The 17959-nt window shown below is 52.4% G+C and overlaps 1 protein-coding gene across 1 annotated transcript; it reads right to left on the minus strand.

Annotated features, from left to right (window-relative positions):
* Positions 1-7925: 7925 nt before the first annotated feature.
* Positions 7926-17698, minus strand: P2RY2 (purinergic receptor P2Y2). Its single transcript, XM_059871446.1, has 2 exons — positions 17501-17698; positions 7926-11052 (listed from the first exon to the last, which is right to left on the minus strand). The coding sequence occupies exon 2, from the start codon at positions 11046-11048 to the stop codon at positions 9972-9974; it is 1077 nt and encodes a 358-aa protein (XP_059727429.1). The 5' UTR covers positions 11049-11052; positions 17501-17698; the 3' UTR covers positions 7926-9971.
* Between the last annotated feature and the right edge of the window lie 261 nt (positions 17699-17959).

A 17959-nucleotide genomic window follows, 5' to 3' on the forward strand; every position in this document is an offset into this window, starting at 1 on the left:
ACTCTCCAGGGCTCAGGCTGGGAAGTTAAAGTGTCCTGGCCCATGGCCAGAACAAATATTCCTTTTAGGCTCATCAGACTGAGGCTACATGTCTGGAGAATCACTGCCAGCCCCGAGTCTGCTGGCCAGAGCAGAGGTCCAGAGAGGCTGTCCCTGGAGGACAGTGGTCAAGGGGCACCTAGAGGTGAGCACACTGGCAAAACCCCAAGGACCAGAGTAGAAATGTCCTCAGCACAGTGTTCCTGACTCAAGCACCCTTTGGTTCCCACTAGCTCTGGCTGTCCCAGAACACTGTGTGTGTGTGTCAGGGAGGGTTCCCCAGCACACCCAGGTCAGCCAGGCTCTCACCACCTCCACCAGCCTTGACCTGGGAAGATGCTGATGGAGATGAGATCCTTGGGCCCTGGCTTAGACCATGGAATATGAGAAAAAGTCATTTTCTACAGCAATATTTAAGAGATTTTACTTTTCTCTCTTTACTGAGACTATCCAAGAGAAGCTTCTGCTGCAAGATGCTCTGGACTTTTCTTTGTAAAAGCCCACAGCCTGTAAAGCCTCTAAAGCTCTCAGATCCTGGAATCCCTCCTAATTCTGCCATGAATTAGTGCTCCACCCTCGGAGAGCACAAATTCATGGCCAACTCATAGAGCTGACCATCCCTGGGTGTTATTTTGATGGGTTTGATTTGGCCCAGATAAACCCCTGCCTGGCCAAGGTTAATTTTTTTTTTTTTTTTAATTTAGCAGAGAAGGTTCAGTATTGCTGCAAAATTTTTTCAGTGTGAAAAAATTCCTGATGCTGCAGTGTTTGACTGCAAAAAGGGAAATGACAGAGAAATGAGGAAGCTCCTGAGAATTAAGCAGCTGAACAGGATGAAATGTTTGCAGAGGGAGTGGAAGTGGGCTGAGGATGCAAGTGCAAAGCACTGATTCAAAAAGGCCCAGGGCAGCCAGGTCCAAACAGCAGGCTGAGAAATGCCACCAGGGGAAAGAAAATCTCCTGCAGAAGATCCGTGGCATGTCCAAATGGGAGGCATGGAAGAGGTGATGGACACAAGTTGAATGTGAAAATCCACTGGAGCTTGTGGAAGATTTTGAGGAACAACTCACTGAGAGCTGCAAAAGGAGTTAACGGGAAGCAAAGCCCACAGTGCAGATCTGCAGAGCTTCGTGGTGGTGGTGGTGGATAAAATTAATTGTGCTGAATTGCACAGTGCTGAGGAGGTGGCAGCATCTCCTGTGAGCTGTCCCTGCCCTGCTGTTCCACAGGGAGATGGGCTGGAGCTGTGGCAGGCCCCAAGGGGCAGTGGAGACCTCAAACACTGATTAATGTTTGTAAAAGACCTGTCCAAGACCCAGGATCAAGATCCAAGATTACCTGGATGGAACAGGGGGGGTTCCAGCCACCAAGACTCTCCCTCCAGCACCCAGCTGGAGGAGGCAGTGATGTGTGGAGGTTATAAAAGCAGGGAAGTTTCCAAAGCAAGGAAATTTTCTGGAGATTATCTAACTTACCCCACCTCCTTCACACAAAATCCTGCAGCCACAAAAGCAGGGTGTGATTCAGAGCAGGTATCACATTGCTAATTCCTTCCCCCTGTCCCTTTCCCGGTGATCTCTGCCAGCAATGGGGCACTGGGGCTTATGCAAAAACGCTTGAAAAAAATGCAAAACACATCTCAAAACACATAAATATATATTTATATATATAAGAGGTTTCACAAGGCACTTTTGAAAAGTGTCACCTGCTGCTACCAGGATATCTCCAGATGTCTGTAGGAAATTCCCCAGTGGAGACATCTCTGAGTGACAGCCTGAGGCCCTTTTCAGTGGTACTAAACCATGTCATTAAACCGGAGATTACCTGGGGTCACTTGGTACCGTGCACGGCAAACATTTGCTCTTACTGGAAAAGGATTGTTTTTTATCCCTCCCTGCTTTTGTGAGCACTTTATCTGCAGGGTAATGAGGGAACTGAGTCTTTCTCTTGCCTTTTTTCCTACTAAATTGGGTTTCTTACAGTCTGCAGACTGATCCTCCTCCCACACAGGGTCAACGTCAAGTGTGCGTCCACCAGTTTCACAATAATCCCATTAACTTGAAACCGGACAGAACCCACAAAGCCAGCCCTGGGCAAGGCTGGGGCAGCAGGCACTTTGTGACTGGGTGGCTGAACCAAAATTTGGGAGGAAAACATGATTCCGGTCAGAGGGAGGTCAAAGGCAGCAGTTTCTTTTGATTTCTTTTAACCCTTGCCTATTTTGGTAAAATAAATTAGTGGAGGCTGTTTGGGTTTTTTGCTTTTGTTTGGTTGGTTTTTGTTGTTGTTGAAAAAGAAGTGTCTTTTTGAAATGGAAAATCAAGTGCTTTGTATCAGAAAAGTAAGAAGGGGAATAATTCTATCTCCCAAAATTATGATGTTTTTCTGGGACTTGAGTTATTTATAGAGATCACAGAATCATTCGGGTGGGAAGGGACCTTAAAGATCAGCCAGTTCCACCCCCTGCCACAGGAAAGAACACCTCCCACTATCCCAGGTTGCTCTAAGCTCCACCCAACCTGGCCTTGGACACTTCCATCCCCATCTTCTTTATTCTCCCCCAAAATATCTCCACCCTCAAGTAAAGATCAGCATCTGAGCAGCAGAGCAACACCTTGGTGGTAAATCTTTGTGCGGAATGATTCACCCTCCTTGGACGTCACAGGCTGGATCCATAGCCCTGGGCTGGGAATGTCCAGATTAATCATTGCACCACCACTGGCACGGTTTGGACCCAGACTCCTCCAAAGCAGCTCCTGTTTTTTGGGGGATGCCCATCTGGATGTGTCCACCTGGGCATCTTGAGTGCCTCAAGAGGGTCCACGGGGTCCTGGAGGGCTCATCTCTGTCTTGTGGGCTCATACTGGGGTCTTGTGCCAACATCTCTCCCAGGACAGGCTTTAACCACCCAAACCAGTGTCTGATGGGCCAAAGCAGGGGGGAGGAGACCCCCAAAACACCACACACCCCCAAAACACCAGGTGCCCCCCCAAACACCCATCAAGCAGGCAGCTGAAGGAGGAACCCAGAGGGGGGCAGAGCTCTTCCTCCATCTATGGGCAACCAGGAGGAAGAGCAGCTGCTACGAATCCAAATTTGCAGCACATTTCAATCCAGCTGCGTTCTGGGGATGCTCCAAGAGTTACCATAATTGGGACCAAAAATTGGAAATATTTTGGTGATGAGGGGGATTTTGATGCTTCATGGGATTGCTGGAACGTGCTGCTGTTGCTCCAGACTTTGTGCTGCCTCACATCACCAGCCAAATGCTGAAGTGCAGAGATGGGTTGCAACATCTGGGAAGCATTGCCTCAGAAGGGATGATGGATTTCAAGGAAATGACCTCATAACATTTGGATGAGGGTCAGGACAGTGGGGTATTAATCACCACATGGAATTGGCATCCTGGGACAGGGGCACTCGCTGCTGCCCACAGCCCTGGCTCATCCTCACGTTGTTTAATCCACACCTAAAGATTCCACCCCCCTGGCACTGCTGCTGCTCCCCACAGCAGGAGCTGACCACAGAGGGGTCCCCGAGCCCAGACCACCCTGCTGGGGCCCCATTTGCCTGAGGAGGAGCAGATGGGGAGGCACGAGCTGGGAAGCTGCTCCAGGGCTTTTAAGACTTCCCTGGCACCCCCTCGGAGTTCCTTGGATCCCATGTGCCAGAGGGGATTGGGGCTGGAATGGGAGTGCAGATGGGCTTGGAAACATGGGCTTGGGAATGCTGAGGCTGGTGATGCTGCAGTGACAGCGATGCCCACCCACCCACTGCCCCCAGGGAGTTATTTTTGGGTCCCAGCTCTGTGAGCTCAGCCTGGGAGGATGCTGGAGGGTGAGGCTTCGGAGTATTGGCATCTTGCTGAGAACAGGGCTGCAGAAGCTATTTAGGGACAATTTGGGTCATTTAGCAACTCCCAGCTGGGCTGCTTTGCCCAGGGAGGACCAGAAGAGTGGATCCCCTGAACACCTCCCCCTTCCTGCAGCGAGAGGATGGCACCAAGGAGCTGGACACCCCACACGAGCTCCCAGCCTGCTCTGCAGTCCCATCCCAAGGCTCCTTTGGGACCAGATGGACTCGTTCCACAGGCCATGAGGGGTGTTAAACCCGCACCCTGTTTGCAAACAGGCTGTGCTGGCACCCACGTGGCACCTTGTCCTGCTGCCAGGCTGCAAAATGCACCCAAGGCACGGAGCAGGAGCAGGAGCAGGAGCAGGAGCAGGGCAAGGACCGCATCCGGCTGGGGGTGGTGGAGCTGCTCACCTGGAGAAGCTCAGGAGCCACATCCCATCCTGCTGCTTCTCAGCAGAGGAGGTTTGCAGGGAGCTCCAGGGCCCAGATGAATGACTGATCAGGGGCATCTGAAATAAACTCATTTCCAAAGGCAGTGATGGTGGGGAAGCCCCACCATACACCAAAGTCCTTCTCCATGTGGCTTCCAAGTGGCCTCCACCTCCATCCATACACATCCATCCTTTCCTGAAGGTGTCCAGACAGTTTCCAACCCACTTGCCCCAGCTGAGGAAAAGGATGGCAGCATGTTAAATGAGCATCAAGGCTTCCCTTAGGGGAAGGGATGGAACTGGAACAGCAGGTAGGAGACTGGATGATGAATTGATGGTGACCAGCTCTTCCCCTGTCATTAAAACCACAGATCACAGGAGGAGAAACCACACAAGGGAAACTTCAGAGCGAACAGAAAACTTCCCCATTCCCTGGAAAGTGCCATGCATGAAAATCAGGACCTGCCTGGAGTGGCTGTGAGTGCCACAATCCCAGCCTGGGCACAAGGACCCTGCTGCTGGCACATCCCCTTGGCACCAGCAGAGGACTCTGCTGCTGCAGGTTCAGCCTATTCAGCTAAATTGTTTCTCCATTAAAAATCAGCCCAGGATGGAATTTGCACTGCTGGGCCCAGCATCCTCCATGTACCTCCCACCATCTCCCAAGGTCCCCCAGAGGCTGAGATCACAAGAAACCTCTCACCCTTTCTTTCCAGTTTCAAAGTTGGGAGCTCAGTGGTTTGAGGGCATCTCGAGGCTCCCCCAGGATTTAAGGGGGGCTGGGAATGGGGTTGTGACATGGTGCCTTTCCACAGTGAGTGGCAAAAGCAGAGGAGAAGGGTCTGGTGGGAGAATCTCCTGCTCTCCCACCAGCAGCATCAAAGGGGGCTGCAAAACCCATCCAGGGGTTTGGGGGTGCTACAAAAGTGGGAGCCCCCAGCGCCGAGCTGAGACCTTGTAGCTCATTTCAGGAGTGAGGAGCCACAGCCAGGAAGGTTTCAGCTGGCTGGGAGGATTTGTGGAATTGCTGTTCTTGTCTTAATTAGGTTTTGGTGTTTTCCTGGCTGATTATTTTCTGAATTTTTTGGCTGTTTTTTTTTTTTTTTTCTGAATGCTTTCCTCTGCCCTTGGGAGATCAGGCAAAAGGCTTGAGGGTTCAAACCCTTCTCCAATCCCAAAGCATGGAAAAGTGGGGTTGTGGGCATCTGTGTACCTATATACAACACATGCACGTGTGCCTACATGTGCACAAACAAGCTCCTGCCCAAAACAGCCCCCAAAATGTTGGTGTTTAGCCAGGGCTTAAAACTGCAAGTATTTGAGGAGAAATCATTTTTTAAAAGGGTTATTTTAAACTTTCGGGTTTTCATGAGCATTTATTTGTCAGAGTCTGCAAATATTGGTATTGAAGCTGTGAAAGTCTTCAAATAAACTCCTCACAAAGCCGGGTGATTGACGTGTTATTTCAAACACCCACTGGCTCAGTTTCTCCCTGAGCAACTGCTGCCTTGGCCCATCCATACGGGGGGAATTTCTGCAATAATATTGGGTTGTGGGATTTGGGAATTTCCCCCATGTTTGAACACAGCTTTGGCCTGCTGGGTGGCCTTTGGGCCTCTCACCTTCCCTCACACATCACTCTCCCAGGTCACCTCAGGCTCTGCCATGGGGGAGGTTTCTCTGGTGTCTAAAACAGATTTTGAGCTGTTGGGTGACAACTCCTTCATGTCACAATTTCCCATTAAATTATTAGGAGCTCAACAGTGTGGCAACTTTGTGCCTGAATCAAACCGGCCAGGGATAACTTGGAGGGGCAGACAGACTTGTTCCTCTGGAGAATCCAGCCCCCAAGGCAGAAAAGCAGAATAAAAATGGAGACAGGACTTGGAAAAAGAGGTGGATGCACCAAGTGTTTACAGCAACAACATGGCCCGTTGCCTGCCACAGTCCCATTAAGGGCCTGCTTCCTAGGAAGGCATGATCAGGAAGGAAAAGCTCTCCACTTGGATGCTGGGAAGGTCCAGCAGAAGTGTGCATCCCTCCTGCCCATGTGGCAGATTTGTTTCCTTGGCTGGAAACCATCAGTGCTCTTAACTTTCCCTTCCTGCTGCCTGTGCTAAGGGATATTTAGAAAAAGTGGTTTGTGGGCACTTGGCGTGGCTGGGTGGCTTTTTTCTGCTCATTCCTCTGCACAACCTCTGTGCTCCCCATCAGTGGCTGTTCCTCTTCCTCAATTCTCATTCTTGGGTTTGGGTGACTCAGGGCTGGTATGAGCTGTGCAGAGTCATTGCAGTAAAGATTTGGGAATGATGCTCTAAATCCCAGAAGTGAAACCTATTCATGTGTGAGCCCTTGGTCCCATTGCCCCCAGAGAGAAACCCCAAAACCTGGGCTGAAATCAAGAGGGGCTTTTCAGAGGTTGCATCCTGGGATATCTGATTTAGCAATTCTGGGGCTCACAGCTATTGCTCTGGCGTTGTGCTTTTGAGACCTTGTGTTTTGGCAGCTCTAAGGGCTGCAAAGTTCTTGAAAAGAGTAAGCAAAGCAAAGCTTTCTGCCCTGGTGCAGGGGACCATGAAGGGCTTCTGTCCCACAGGGGGTGATGAGTGACTGTGGCTGCCCCTTAAAGACACTGCTGGGACACCAAGTGTAAAATGATTTGAAAACAGCTTCAGGATGAAAAGTGAAGGAATTCATAGAACCAGAGAGTCATGGAAACACAGAAGGGTTGGAAAGGATCTTAAAGATCATCTCATTATAACTCCACTGCCATGGGCAGGGACACCTTGCACCAGCCCTGTCCAGCCTGCTCTTGAACACTTCCAGGGATGCACAGAGCAGTGGCTTTCCATAAAATTATATTTGCAGACATCATCCACATCCCTTGGAAGTTCCTCTTTGAGCTGCCCAGATTATTCCTGAGCAGACTGCAAGGTGACTTGGCCACAGTTTGGAATGAACACATCCATGGAGCTGAGCGTGTCCTAAGAGAGAAAGGCCCAGTGAAAGCCAGGCTGGGGACCAAGATAAATTGCAAACCAAATGAAAACTAAGTTGAAACCAAATGTATTTTTTCATGGGGACTGTGGTTAGGCTTCTCCTGGTGTCTGCAGGGGAAGGTGAGGAGCCTCAGAACCAGAGGTTTCCAGCATCTCGGTTTGGTAGCTTCTGAGTGGCTGGGAAAACCAGAAAAACAAAATAAGTTATATGGGATGGGAGACTAATTATTTTGAGATTTGTTAATTAATTACTTATCTAACAATTTTCTAGTCCTCAACAAGAGCAGCCTAGGAGAATCTACCAAGACCATGGACACACAACCAGAAAAGGCTGGCTATTGAATTTGTCACACTCCAAGGGTTTTGTCCTGCCATGAGCTCAGAGCTGTCTCTGGATTTTTCCAGAACTGGTGGCACCAGTCCCATGAAAATCTTGAATCAAGAGTGGAGATTGAATTCATTGAATTAGGTGGAGATCAAGATTCGCCGAAGAGTGGACAGCTGTTCCTGGAGCTTAAAACATTTCCATGGTACTCAACAACCCAATTTTTAGCCCCAATACCCATCTTTGTACATACCAGAGGAGACAGCAGAGAAGTGCTTGTAGTAGAAATAAACCCATTTACTATCAGAAATCTGAGGTGTTTGCATGTTACAAAAATAAAAATGTACAGTCACTGTCATAAAACTCACCTTTTTTTTTTTTTTCTCTCTAGTATAAGTTAGTGCTTTTACAAACAAAAACAAAAAAGAGTCTAGAGCTAAATTTCCAGCTGGTACCTCTCCAAGTGCTCTACACTGCCCAGTGGGATCACTGGGGACGAGGATCACAGGATGAGGGACACCCCTGATGGCACTGGCAGTGCTGCCCAGGGTGGTGGCTCGAGGCCAGCTCAGAGGGAGGTGGGATTTTCAAGCAGGACCAGAGGAGGAAACTTTGGGTATGTTTTTGTTGAATTATTCAGAGCACGGAACGTGTCCACGCTGCTTTTTGGCAAGTGTGGGAGACCGGGCAAGGCCTGGCCTGGAGTGATGTTTGTACCAGCTCAGTGCCCTGGCTGAATTCCTTTCTCCCAGGTGTTTGTCTCGCCCCAGTGACTGTGCCATGACCCTCACCATCAAGGCAAGCTCCCTTCACAAGAACAAAGGAATAAAGGTGCTGCCACGGTGCAAGTCTGCTCTTAACCCAATCCTATCCCAAACACACTCGAGGGTGGCATGAACCATTCTACCAATGTCCTGTTTGTGACACTGTGGTTGTGACATTGTTGGTTGAGACAAGAGCTCCCCACTGGGGGTGGGACCACAGGAACCTCCCAGTTAGCCCTGAATGGTCCCAGTCACCCGTGACTGAACACACCTGGTGACATCACGGTGTGGCTTTGTCTCCACCAAACTTCACAAGAAGGAAGGATGGGAGAAACTAAGGTCCGGGTCTAAGCCAACATCAAATGTGTTTGCCTTGACCTGAAAGAGACCTTTTACAAAATGTGACTTTTCCAATGCAGCAGCTCAAGCATTTTTCATTTTTAGGGGGAGGAATCGGCGTCCTCCTGGCAGGGAAACCACGGACCTGGGCTCTGGGCTCTCCAACCCAACAATTACAGGGAAAAACACCAAGAGCACCTTCTGGTGAAATGTTCTGTGGACATTTTTTACAAATCCAGGCAGAAAGGGGTGAAGCTCAGCACCACTTGCACCTCCTCAACTCAGGGTTCAGTGCTGAAAAAAATTCTGTCACCTCTGAGGGACAGCAATGGGGACGTGGCAGCACTCAGCCAAGGGGATGAACACTGGTCTTTGCTGCTGGGCTGGAAACATGAGTCACCAGGAAGGGGGTTAAAAAAAAAGACATGAAGAGCTCACCTTAAATTTTAATGAGCTGGAGATGATTATTAAAAGCCAGCAGCTGGAAGCTGCAGGTTCCTAAAAGCTTTTAAAGGGTGACTGCTGCTGTTGGGAAGCACTAATGGGTTTTTTGGAAGATGTTGGCCCCACTGGAGAAACCTACAGGGGACCTGCTCGATGGTACCAGGAAACTCCAGTGGGCCGCTACTGGTGCACTCCAGTGGGATGGAATGTCCATCAGTGGGAAGGCAGCACTTGGACAGGAGCTGGGGATTCCATCCCTGCTCTGCCAGCTTGAAGCTGGGAGAGCATTTCTGCAGGGATGCAAAGCTGTGGGAGACCCTTTCCCACTGTGGGTGATACTTGTCCTTGACATTTGCATCAAGCTGCTCAGCAGAACTGCAGCTGCCTCTCCTCATCCACTCAAAGCCCTTCCTGCCTTGCCAAGGCACAGAGGAACTCCATCTCTCCCTGTGCCAGGCAATCTGCAGATGGAATTCTTTAGGGGGACCTTTTGCACATGGCGTTCTTGCTTTGGAAAATGACTCGAGGCACTCAGGGCACAATTTGTTCCCCAGATTTGGTCACCTCAGCGTTGATCAGAGGGGCAGCCTGGGGTGCAGAGCCAGAGATCAGGGTTCATGTGTGCAACCACAGCTGCACCTTCCTGAAAAAAGTACAGCAAAACAAGCAGAGGAGCACGTTTGTCACAGACACCCCAAACACCCAAAGCCTCGGGCCCCAGAGCATCCTGTCCTCCCTTCACAGCCAGGATAAACCCTTCTGCTGCGGGGCAGAGCTAGGATTTCAGATCCTTGGAGAGCGTGTCCGTGTCGCTGCTGGTTCCCAGCTGACTGTTGGGCACGATGCCCAGAGCCACCTCATTCTGAGGCTTCCAGGGCACTTTGTTGCCCGCAAACTTCATAAATCGTTGCCCTGCTAAGAAATACAAAATGGGATCCAAGCAGCTGTTGGTGCTGGCGAGGGGACGAGTCAACTTGTAGGCCAAGTTGATGGCATTGAGGGTCTGGCAGCTCAGGTCCCAGCTCCGGAAGGAGTAGTACAAGGTACGAGTGACGTGGAAAGGAAGAAAACAAACGATGAAGACCACCAGGACGATGATGATCATCTTCACCGACTTCTTCTTGGAGCGGGACAGGCGGGAAATGCCCCGGGTGGGCTGGAGCAGCCGCCGGGCCATCAGGCAGTAGCAGACGATGATGATGAGGAAAGGGATGCAGAAGAGCAGCACCAGCATCACCGAGCTGTAAATGACAAACTGCCCGAAGAGGTCCTTGCTGGACGTGTCGTGGCAGGTGATGGTGTCGCCCTTGGCGCTGGTGGTGACGAAGAAGAGCACGGGGGACTGGCACACCACGGTCACCAGCCACACGGCGACCGACACCTTGCGCGCGTGGCGCACGTGGCCCCACTGCAGCGACTTCAGCGGGAAGCAGATGCCCAGGAAGCGATGGATGCTGATGCAGAGCAGGAAGAGGATGCTGCAGTAGAGGTTGGTGTAGAAGAGGAAGCGCACGATCTTGCACAGCCCCACGCTGAAGGGCCAGTTGTCCCCCACAGCATAGTAGTACACCAGGAGTGGCAGGGACACCACGTAGAGCGTGTCGCTTATGGCCAGGTTGAACATGTAGGTGGTGGAGGCGTTCCAAGTCTTGATCCTGAAGATGAAGGCGTAGAGGGCCAGCAGGTTGAGAAAGAGCCCCACCACACACACGATGCCATAAGAGACGGGCAGCAGGACGTATTTGAAGTCCTCGTCAAACACGCACTTGTAGGGGTTGTCATCTGTGCCACCTGGGTCCAAGGAGCTGTTGGTGACTCTGGTCCAGGCTGGAGGAGTTGTGAGGTTCTCCATCACCCTGGGGGGAAAGCAAAGAGGCTGTAAGGACATGGAGACAATGGCTCGAGAGGGCAGCACAGACCTCACGGTGTTGGTGACACAACTGAACAGACCCTGGCATGGAGGAATTATGGTCAGGTGGATGAGGTGAGTTTTATTTTACTTCCTTTTGCATCTGGAGCACAGAGGAAGAATTGAGTTGCTTTAAAGTCACCAACAAACCCCAGGCCACATGTGGGAGTCCACCTCAGAGCTCCTGCAGCCCAGTTCAATGTCTCAAACCACCCTTCCCACCAGGTTCACACAGAAATTTGCTCTCCTGCATCTCAGAACAGGAAAGATGCTCCATTCTGTGTTTAACCAGACACAAGGGGTGACTCAGCTGAGCACCACTAAAAATGCATCCTGCTAGATTCCAGGCAGAAAGGATTAGAAAGTGGAATTTCAGCAAGCAACCCTGGTGACTGGCCCCCACTTCAGAGGTCTTCAGCTCCTTCTGGTAGAGCAAACCTCACCACACCCAGAGGCCCTGTAATCAAACCTTGCCAAAAGGAGCATGGTCTCCACCACAGGGGCTCTGCCTGGCTTGGCTGTTGATGAGGATGAGGGGTCTTTAATGGGTTTAGTGTTGGGCTGATGGTGGCCAGGTCACAGTCCTGCTGGCTGGCCTTGGGCCCTGCTGGTGCAGAGCTGGTTTCTGCACGGGACTGATTAGCTGGGAGGAGAAAAATGGCCTTGAAAGGGTCTCTGCAGACACACAGAGCCTGGCCTGTCTGTGAGGAGGGACAAGGGCCCTTTTGTGCCCTGGGCTCTGCTGACACACGATATCCGAGCGAGCCCATGGGTCAGGAATGAAATTAAAATGCATTTCCTCCCTTCCCGTAAGAGGAGCCGGATTGATGTCCCTGCTGTTCCCTGCCTTACGGGAAGCCTGTGGAAATGGGGGGTCACAGGGAGACAAATCCAGCCCAGGAGCTCAGGGAGCAGCAGCTCCTGCAGGAGAAAAGCTCTGAGGAAAGGTGGCCTTGGAATGAGTGTGTGGGATGTGCCCTGACCCAAACCTCACCAGGATTTCAGGTGGGAAAGAGCAATCCCAGCCTTTTCAGGTAAAGGGCTCAGCTCTAACCTGGTGCCACCATGCTGAGGGACAGTGTGGCCATGCCCTTTCTGGAAAAATAAACACCAGATCCAGAGCTATCCTGAGCCTACCTCCAACCCAGATGCTGCAGGGAAGGAGACAATGACAGTCTCCTTGAGGCTGCCAGCCTGGATGGTCTCTCACCAAAGTAAAGCACTTTGGTACTAAAAAGCCCCTTGACAGCTGTTTGCTGAGGGAGAAGGGATGAAGTGATGCTTCCAGCCTATCACAAGGGGATAGCTCCAGTCCTTGCTCCGGGGACTGGATCAAACAACTTGCCCAGAAGTGCACTGACACCATCCCTGATGGTGTTTCCCCCATCCTGCTGCTTTCCCCTTGGAGCAGAGCAGGAACAGGTCTGGCTGAGGCTCACACTTCCAAGGCCAGGGGTGGAAACCACACACTCACTCACACCCCAGCTAATCTGCAGTATCTGCAAAAACCCCAACACAACTTTGGGAACCTCTCTGTGATGAAAATCAGGAGCCAGCACTGACCTGGCCTCGGGATTTGCTTTTCCTGCACTCAGCTCAGCTTTACTCCCATCCTGCTTCCCCTGAGCCCTCAGCAGTGTGGCTGTGGATGGAGAGGGTTAACAGAGCTCTGGCAGATGGGAAAACATTTTCCAGCTGCTGTTCTCCACAGCTTCTTCCTTCCCTCTGAGCTTTGCAGCTCTGTGGCCAAGCAGAGAGAGGTTGCCCACAGACCTGGCAGCTGATGAAAGGGGTGGGACAGGCCACCGTGGCCGAGGGAAGCCACACAAGATGCCCCAAAAGGCTCAGGGAAGGGTTACAGAGCTCCAGAGGCTTCAGCCTGGCATGGGATTTCTCCGTCTGCATTCCCTCTCTCCCCTGCACACAACCCAGCACTGATGGGGGGATATCCCCCTGAATTCCAGCTCATCTTCCCACAGGCTCCTGAGACCCCAGAGAGAAAACCCAGCCCTAGTCCATCCGTAAGCCAAGGTGGGGAATCTCCTCCGGCTGCCCAGGGATGTGCCAGTCCCTCATCTCCACCTTCAGGACAAGGAGCAAACAGTGTTTGCTGGTTGGTTTGAATGGAGCCTTGTCCTTGCTGCCGTGCTCTCCCTCCTCTTCCTTCTGGGAATGCAAAAGCCTTTCTTTTTCCTCTTTTTCACCCTCGTTTTGCCCAGAATCCCTAGGACAAAACCTGCTGTGTGTGCTGGGCCCGTGGCTGCAGTCCACCCCCTCGCTGCATCCGCAGGCAGCGAGCTGGAGAGGCCAGGGCCAGCCAAGGCATGTGAAGGCACAAGAGCTGGCAGCTGGCACTGCCCTTTGCTGTGCCCACGGGTGGCACGAATGCCAGCTGTGACACCCCGAGCCCCCGGCAGGGACGAGGGGAGGGAGAAGAACCCACAATCCCGGAGGATGCCAGGCGGGATAAACACTTCTGTGATCCCCAAAAGCAAGTAAACCACAATGCTTTGGTGAGAACCACCTGCATCTGCCTCATCACTTCATCTCCTGGCCCTTTCTGAGGTCACAGTGGGAGGCTTTTTCTCTGGCATTGGATGCAGGTGACCAGGCATGGCTTTTTGGGTGCCCTCCAGCCATCCACTCACAGTTTCCTCCAAGCTGAACCATGGGTTGCAGTGGCTGGACCATCTCTCTCTCTGCAGTGTGGCCTTGGATCTGTTTATCCCATGAGTTTTTTCCCAGAAAAAAAACCTCGGTGCCAGAGGATGAAGGCAGCACAGGAGAGGAGCCTGGTGACGAGAGCAGCCTGGGCAGATCACTGGCCTCAAATAAATCACTCACAGGCATGTGCACGTGAAGTCAGCATCCCAAAAAGCTCCTGTAACTGTATCTGTAGGGATATTTAGATCAGCCAGCATGGGAAAGGAGGGGGCTGTCATGGGAGAAGGTCATGGGTAGCTGAGGGATGGGCAGCACTCCACAGGGAGACCACAGGACGGGCACTGAATTCCCAAGTAAAGGCCTTGACTCCTGATTTCTGCCCCATTTTCCAGCATTGCCAGTGCCATCCCAGCTGAGTTTCAGGCTGGAATTTGCCAGGCAGCAGCAAAGTCACTGAAGACAGCAAAGCGCAGCCAAATCACGGCTGCGATTAATACGTTTTCACAGGGGGCTGATGAGCTTTAATTGGCCTCCCAAATAATTAATGTGGATTAATTTCCCAGCAGGACCTCACAGAGGCAGCCCTTGGTGGTGCCACAGCTCCCAGTGTTTAATGCTGGAGGCTGAAACCACGATCCCTTCACCACATCTTCTCCCTGACTCTCTTCCAAAGGACACACGGAGAACGTGGGTGTTTTCCCTGCCCTAATTCTGAAGCATTTAGTGGACTCATCAAAATCCTCGCTCAGGATCGGGAACTACTCGAGATTCTGGGAAGCAAACGACCTGGAATCGTTTTTCACTGCTCTGGGGCTGTGGTTCCAAGCCTTTGTGACCAAAAGCAAACAGGCAAGGTTTGGGTGCTCCCGCGCCTGTCTGCTCGGAGCCGTGAGACGGGATCCGAAATCTGAGCCTGCCCAAACTGCCTGCTTTCCATCTGCCCTTTCCTTTTGGATCCTTTCTGCCACAGTGACCTTCGGAGCCCTTCTCCTCCAGGCTGGCCACCAGTGTGGGCTGAGGACCTCCCCAGCTGTCCCAGCTCCACCATCCCCGGCGCTTCTCCTCAGCGATCCCAAGGCAAGACACCTCCAAAATTCATTTCCAGGACATCCAAGCAGCTTTATCCATCTCCTTGCCAGGCAACATCCCTCCTTTATCCCTGCTGTGTGTGATCTACCCCTTCCTCCATCCCTAAAATAGTCAGAACACCTCAATTAAACCAAAACCTTGCAAAGAATCTGTGTTTCTGTCCCTACAAAAAAGCACCTTTGGAGGGCAGCTCCACTCCAGAAATGCGGCCTCAGTTTCCCCTCCTGTCAGCAGGCTGAGAAACAGCAGAGTTGAATTTGTTTTCTCTGTGAAAAATATTTTTCTGGGAGTGTTTTGGTTTCCTAGAGGGTTTTTCAGTAACTTGATCCGAGCTAGAAAGGGGAGAGAAAGTCTGGAGAAAAGATGTAACGAGTTTACAAGAACTTTATGACTTTGTTTGGAGGTCAAATGAAAGGTTTTGCTTTGAAAGAAATCACTTCTTCTGGGAATTTCTGGTTTCCCCCAAGAAACTCTCTGAATTCCTCCCTGAATCAATATCTCTTCCAGCTTTTGCTTCCCAGGAGGTACCCAAACCTCCTGCCTTGCTCCCCACCATGGGGAATCAATTGGGATTAATAAAATCTGTGGCTTTAAAGTGAATTAAGAAAGCATTAAAGCCATCAGTGACAATGGTAATTAAGGCTACCTTCATTCACTTGAACCTGACTCAATTCCCAGCACGGCAGGGCTCTGGGGATGGATCCTGCTGGAAGCAAACATCAACCCTGGCCAATGTTTAATCCCTTCATCAACACTTCCCTTCCTCCTTCAGCAAAGGTGATGCTCCCTGCTTGTTTTTCCCTGCTGTGGGATTGGGGCAGATCCTATTTGAGCCCTCAAACTTCCAGTTTTAATTATTCCACAGGGGAAACCGAGCACTTGCATCCTTTAGGCTTCCTGGAGGTACAAGGTGGTGCTTCTGTCAGGAGTTTGACTTTGGTTGTGCCCTCCATGACCTTTTGATGACCACTGGAGGAAGCAAGAGTCAGAGAGAAGAGTGTGGGACCATTTTCTGGCTGATCTGGTAACCCTACAAGCTCTGTATCTGGGAGAAAGGACATTTCCATGGAGACCTCCCAGCCTCCTTCCCACACCAAGGGAGTCACAGCCACCCTGGAAAAACCAAAGGCACTCAGGGGGACAACCAGGACAACAAAATTACTGGGCTTCACCATGGCATCACCAGAAAAACCCACAGGAGGAGGACTTTGGGGGACAAATTTTTTACTCCACAGGCATGGAGGCAACAGGGTCTTTGCTGCATGGGTGGCTCCCAGTCAGGTTTAGCTGGGGGCTGCTCAGCACTGGGGAGGGAGCCCGGCAGCACGCTCGGCTGCCAGAGAACTATTCGTGGCTTTGGCTCCATGTCAACAACCCGAGATAAAAATCGCACCGGGCAGAGACAGGATAAAGTCACTCAGTGCCACGACTGTCACAAATCCTTCTGGGGCTTTTATAAGCCACTAAGCCCCGGGATGAGGCTGTGCTTTGGGGCTCAGAGAGTTTTGGGGTCTCTCCCTTTGCACTGGAGCCCCTTAACCTACCAGCCACCCGTTGCTTGAGGGAAAACAAGAGGAATTTGGTGGTAATGAAACGGCCCAATTTTGGCAGCAGTGACCACGAGCTAGGGCCACCATCCCCCAGTGCTGGTGGCCCCCCAGAGCTGGGTTTGCTGCTCCTCACCTCGTGTACAGGAAGGCAGTGGGTTGCCAAGTGGCTTTTGCAATAAACTGATAAGAAAACTGGAACAGAAAGAGAAAAGAGATGTTTTGCCCCTAAAGTTGTTCCTGCAGTGATGTCAGCCAGTGCTCAGCTCTGGAAAGAAAGGTATTTTGGAGGTTAGGAGCTGCTAGAAGGAGTCAAACAGTTTGAAATGAGAATATCATCATTGCATTGCAAATTAAAACACTCCCAAAGAAATTACATAGGGAGCCCAGCACGCAAAGAGGTGGAAAAACACGCGGAGCAAAGCAGGGAGTCAGCTCCACAGTTTAACCTGAGCTGTGTATAGGAAATCACGGACAAACAGCCAGTGAAGTCCCCAGGGAAGGGAGAAACTCAGCAGCAAAGATATTATTGTGAATTAATGCATAAAAAATCCAACAATTCAGGCGAAGAGGAGCAAAAGGAGCAGGAGGCTTCCCTGCCTGCCCATTTGTGCCAGCACCCGCCCATGCCAGCGACTCCCTGCCGGCTGCTGGTCCCACTGCCCTGTCTTGGGGAACTTTGGGGCTTTTTTAGTGGCAGTCGGGGCAGTACGTGGGCTTGAGAGGGTTCGGCTCTGCCCCACTCCCTGCTCTGGGTGCGCTGGGACGCTGTGCCACCCATGTCACCCAGACAGCAACAAGTGCCACCACCTCCGTGACTACGTGCATGTGTGTGTGTCCGTGTGTCCGGGGGTGTGTGTGTGTCCCACCCGTGTGTGTCCCACCCCCGTGCGTGCGTGTCCCCTACTCATGTGTGTGCACGTCCCCTCCACCCCCGTGCGTGCCGCGCCTCCCCCGTGTGCCCGTCCCCACTCCCACCCATGCACGAGTTTCCCACTCGACCCTGGAGGTCGTGGGCAGGACACGCACCCCCACATCCCCTCTGGTCCCCCCGTGGTCCCCCCACTGTCCCCCTCTCGCTGCGGCCGCGCTCACCGGGCGATGCTGAGCCGGGGGCTCCGTGCCAGGGGTCGTGCCGGGGGTTCAGCGCCGATCGCCCCGCTCAGGAGGCCGTGCCATGCCCGGCTTTGGTCCTTCCCCCGTCCCGGTGCCGGTGCCGGTGCCGCCGCTCCCGGTGCCGGTGCCGCCGCTGCCGCTCCCGGAGCCGCCGCCGCGTGTGAGCCGGGCCGGGGCGGGCGCGGGGCTGCACCGCCCTCCCAGCGCTGGGAACGGGGCTGGAACGGGGCAGGACCGGGGCCAGAACTGCCCCGCCCGGGACCGGGACCGCCCCTTCCCCCGGGGACGGGACAGGAGCTCTCCTCCCTGGATGGGAACGTGCGTGGGACCGGGACAGGAGTCCGGCCGCCCCCTCTCTTTCCCCTCCGGGATGGCACTATGGATGGGATCGGGATTAGGGCTAGAGCAGGATCCCCCGCTCCTTCCCCCGGAGATGGG

This window comes from Haemorhous mexicanus, chromosome 2 (genome assembly GCF_027477595.1).
Source record: "Haemorhous mexicanus isolate bHaeMex1 chromosome 2, bHaeMex1.pri, whole genome shotgun sequence".
NCBI lineage: Eukaryota > Metazoa > Chordata > Aves > Passeriformes > Fringillidae > Haemorhous > Haemorhous mexicanus.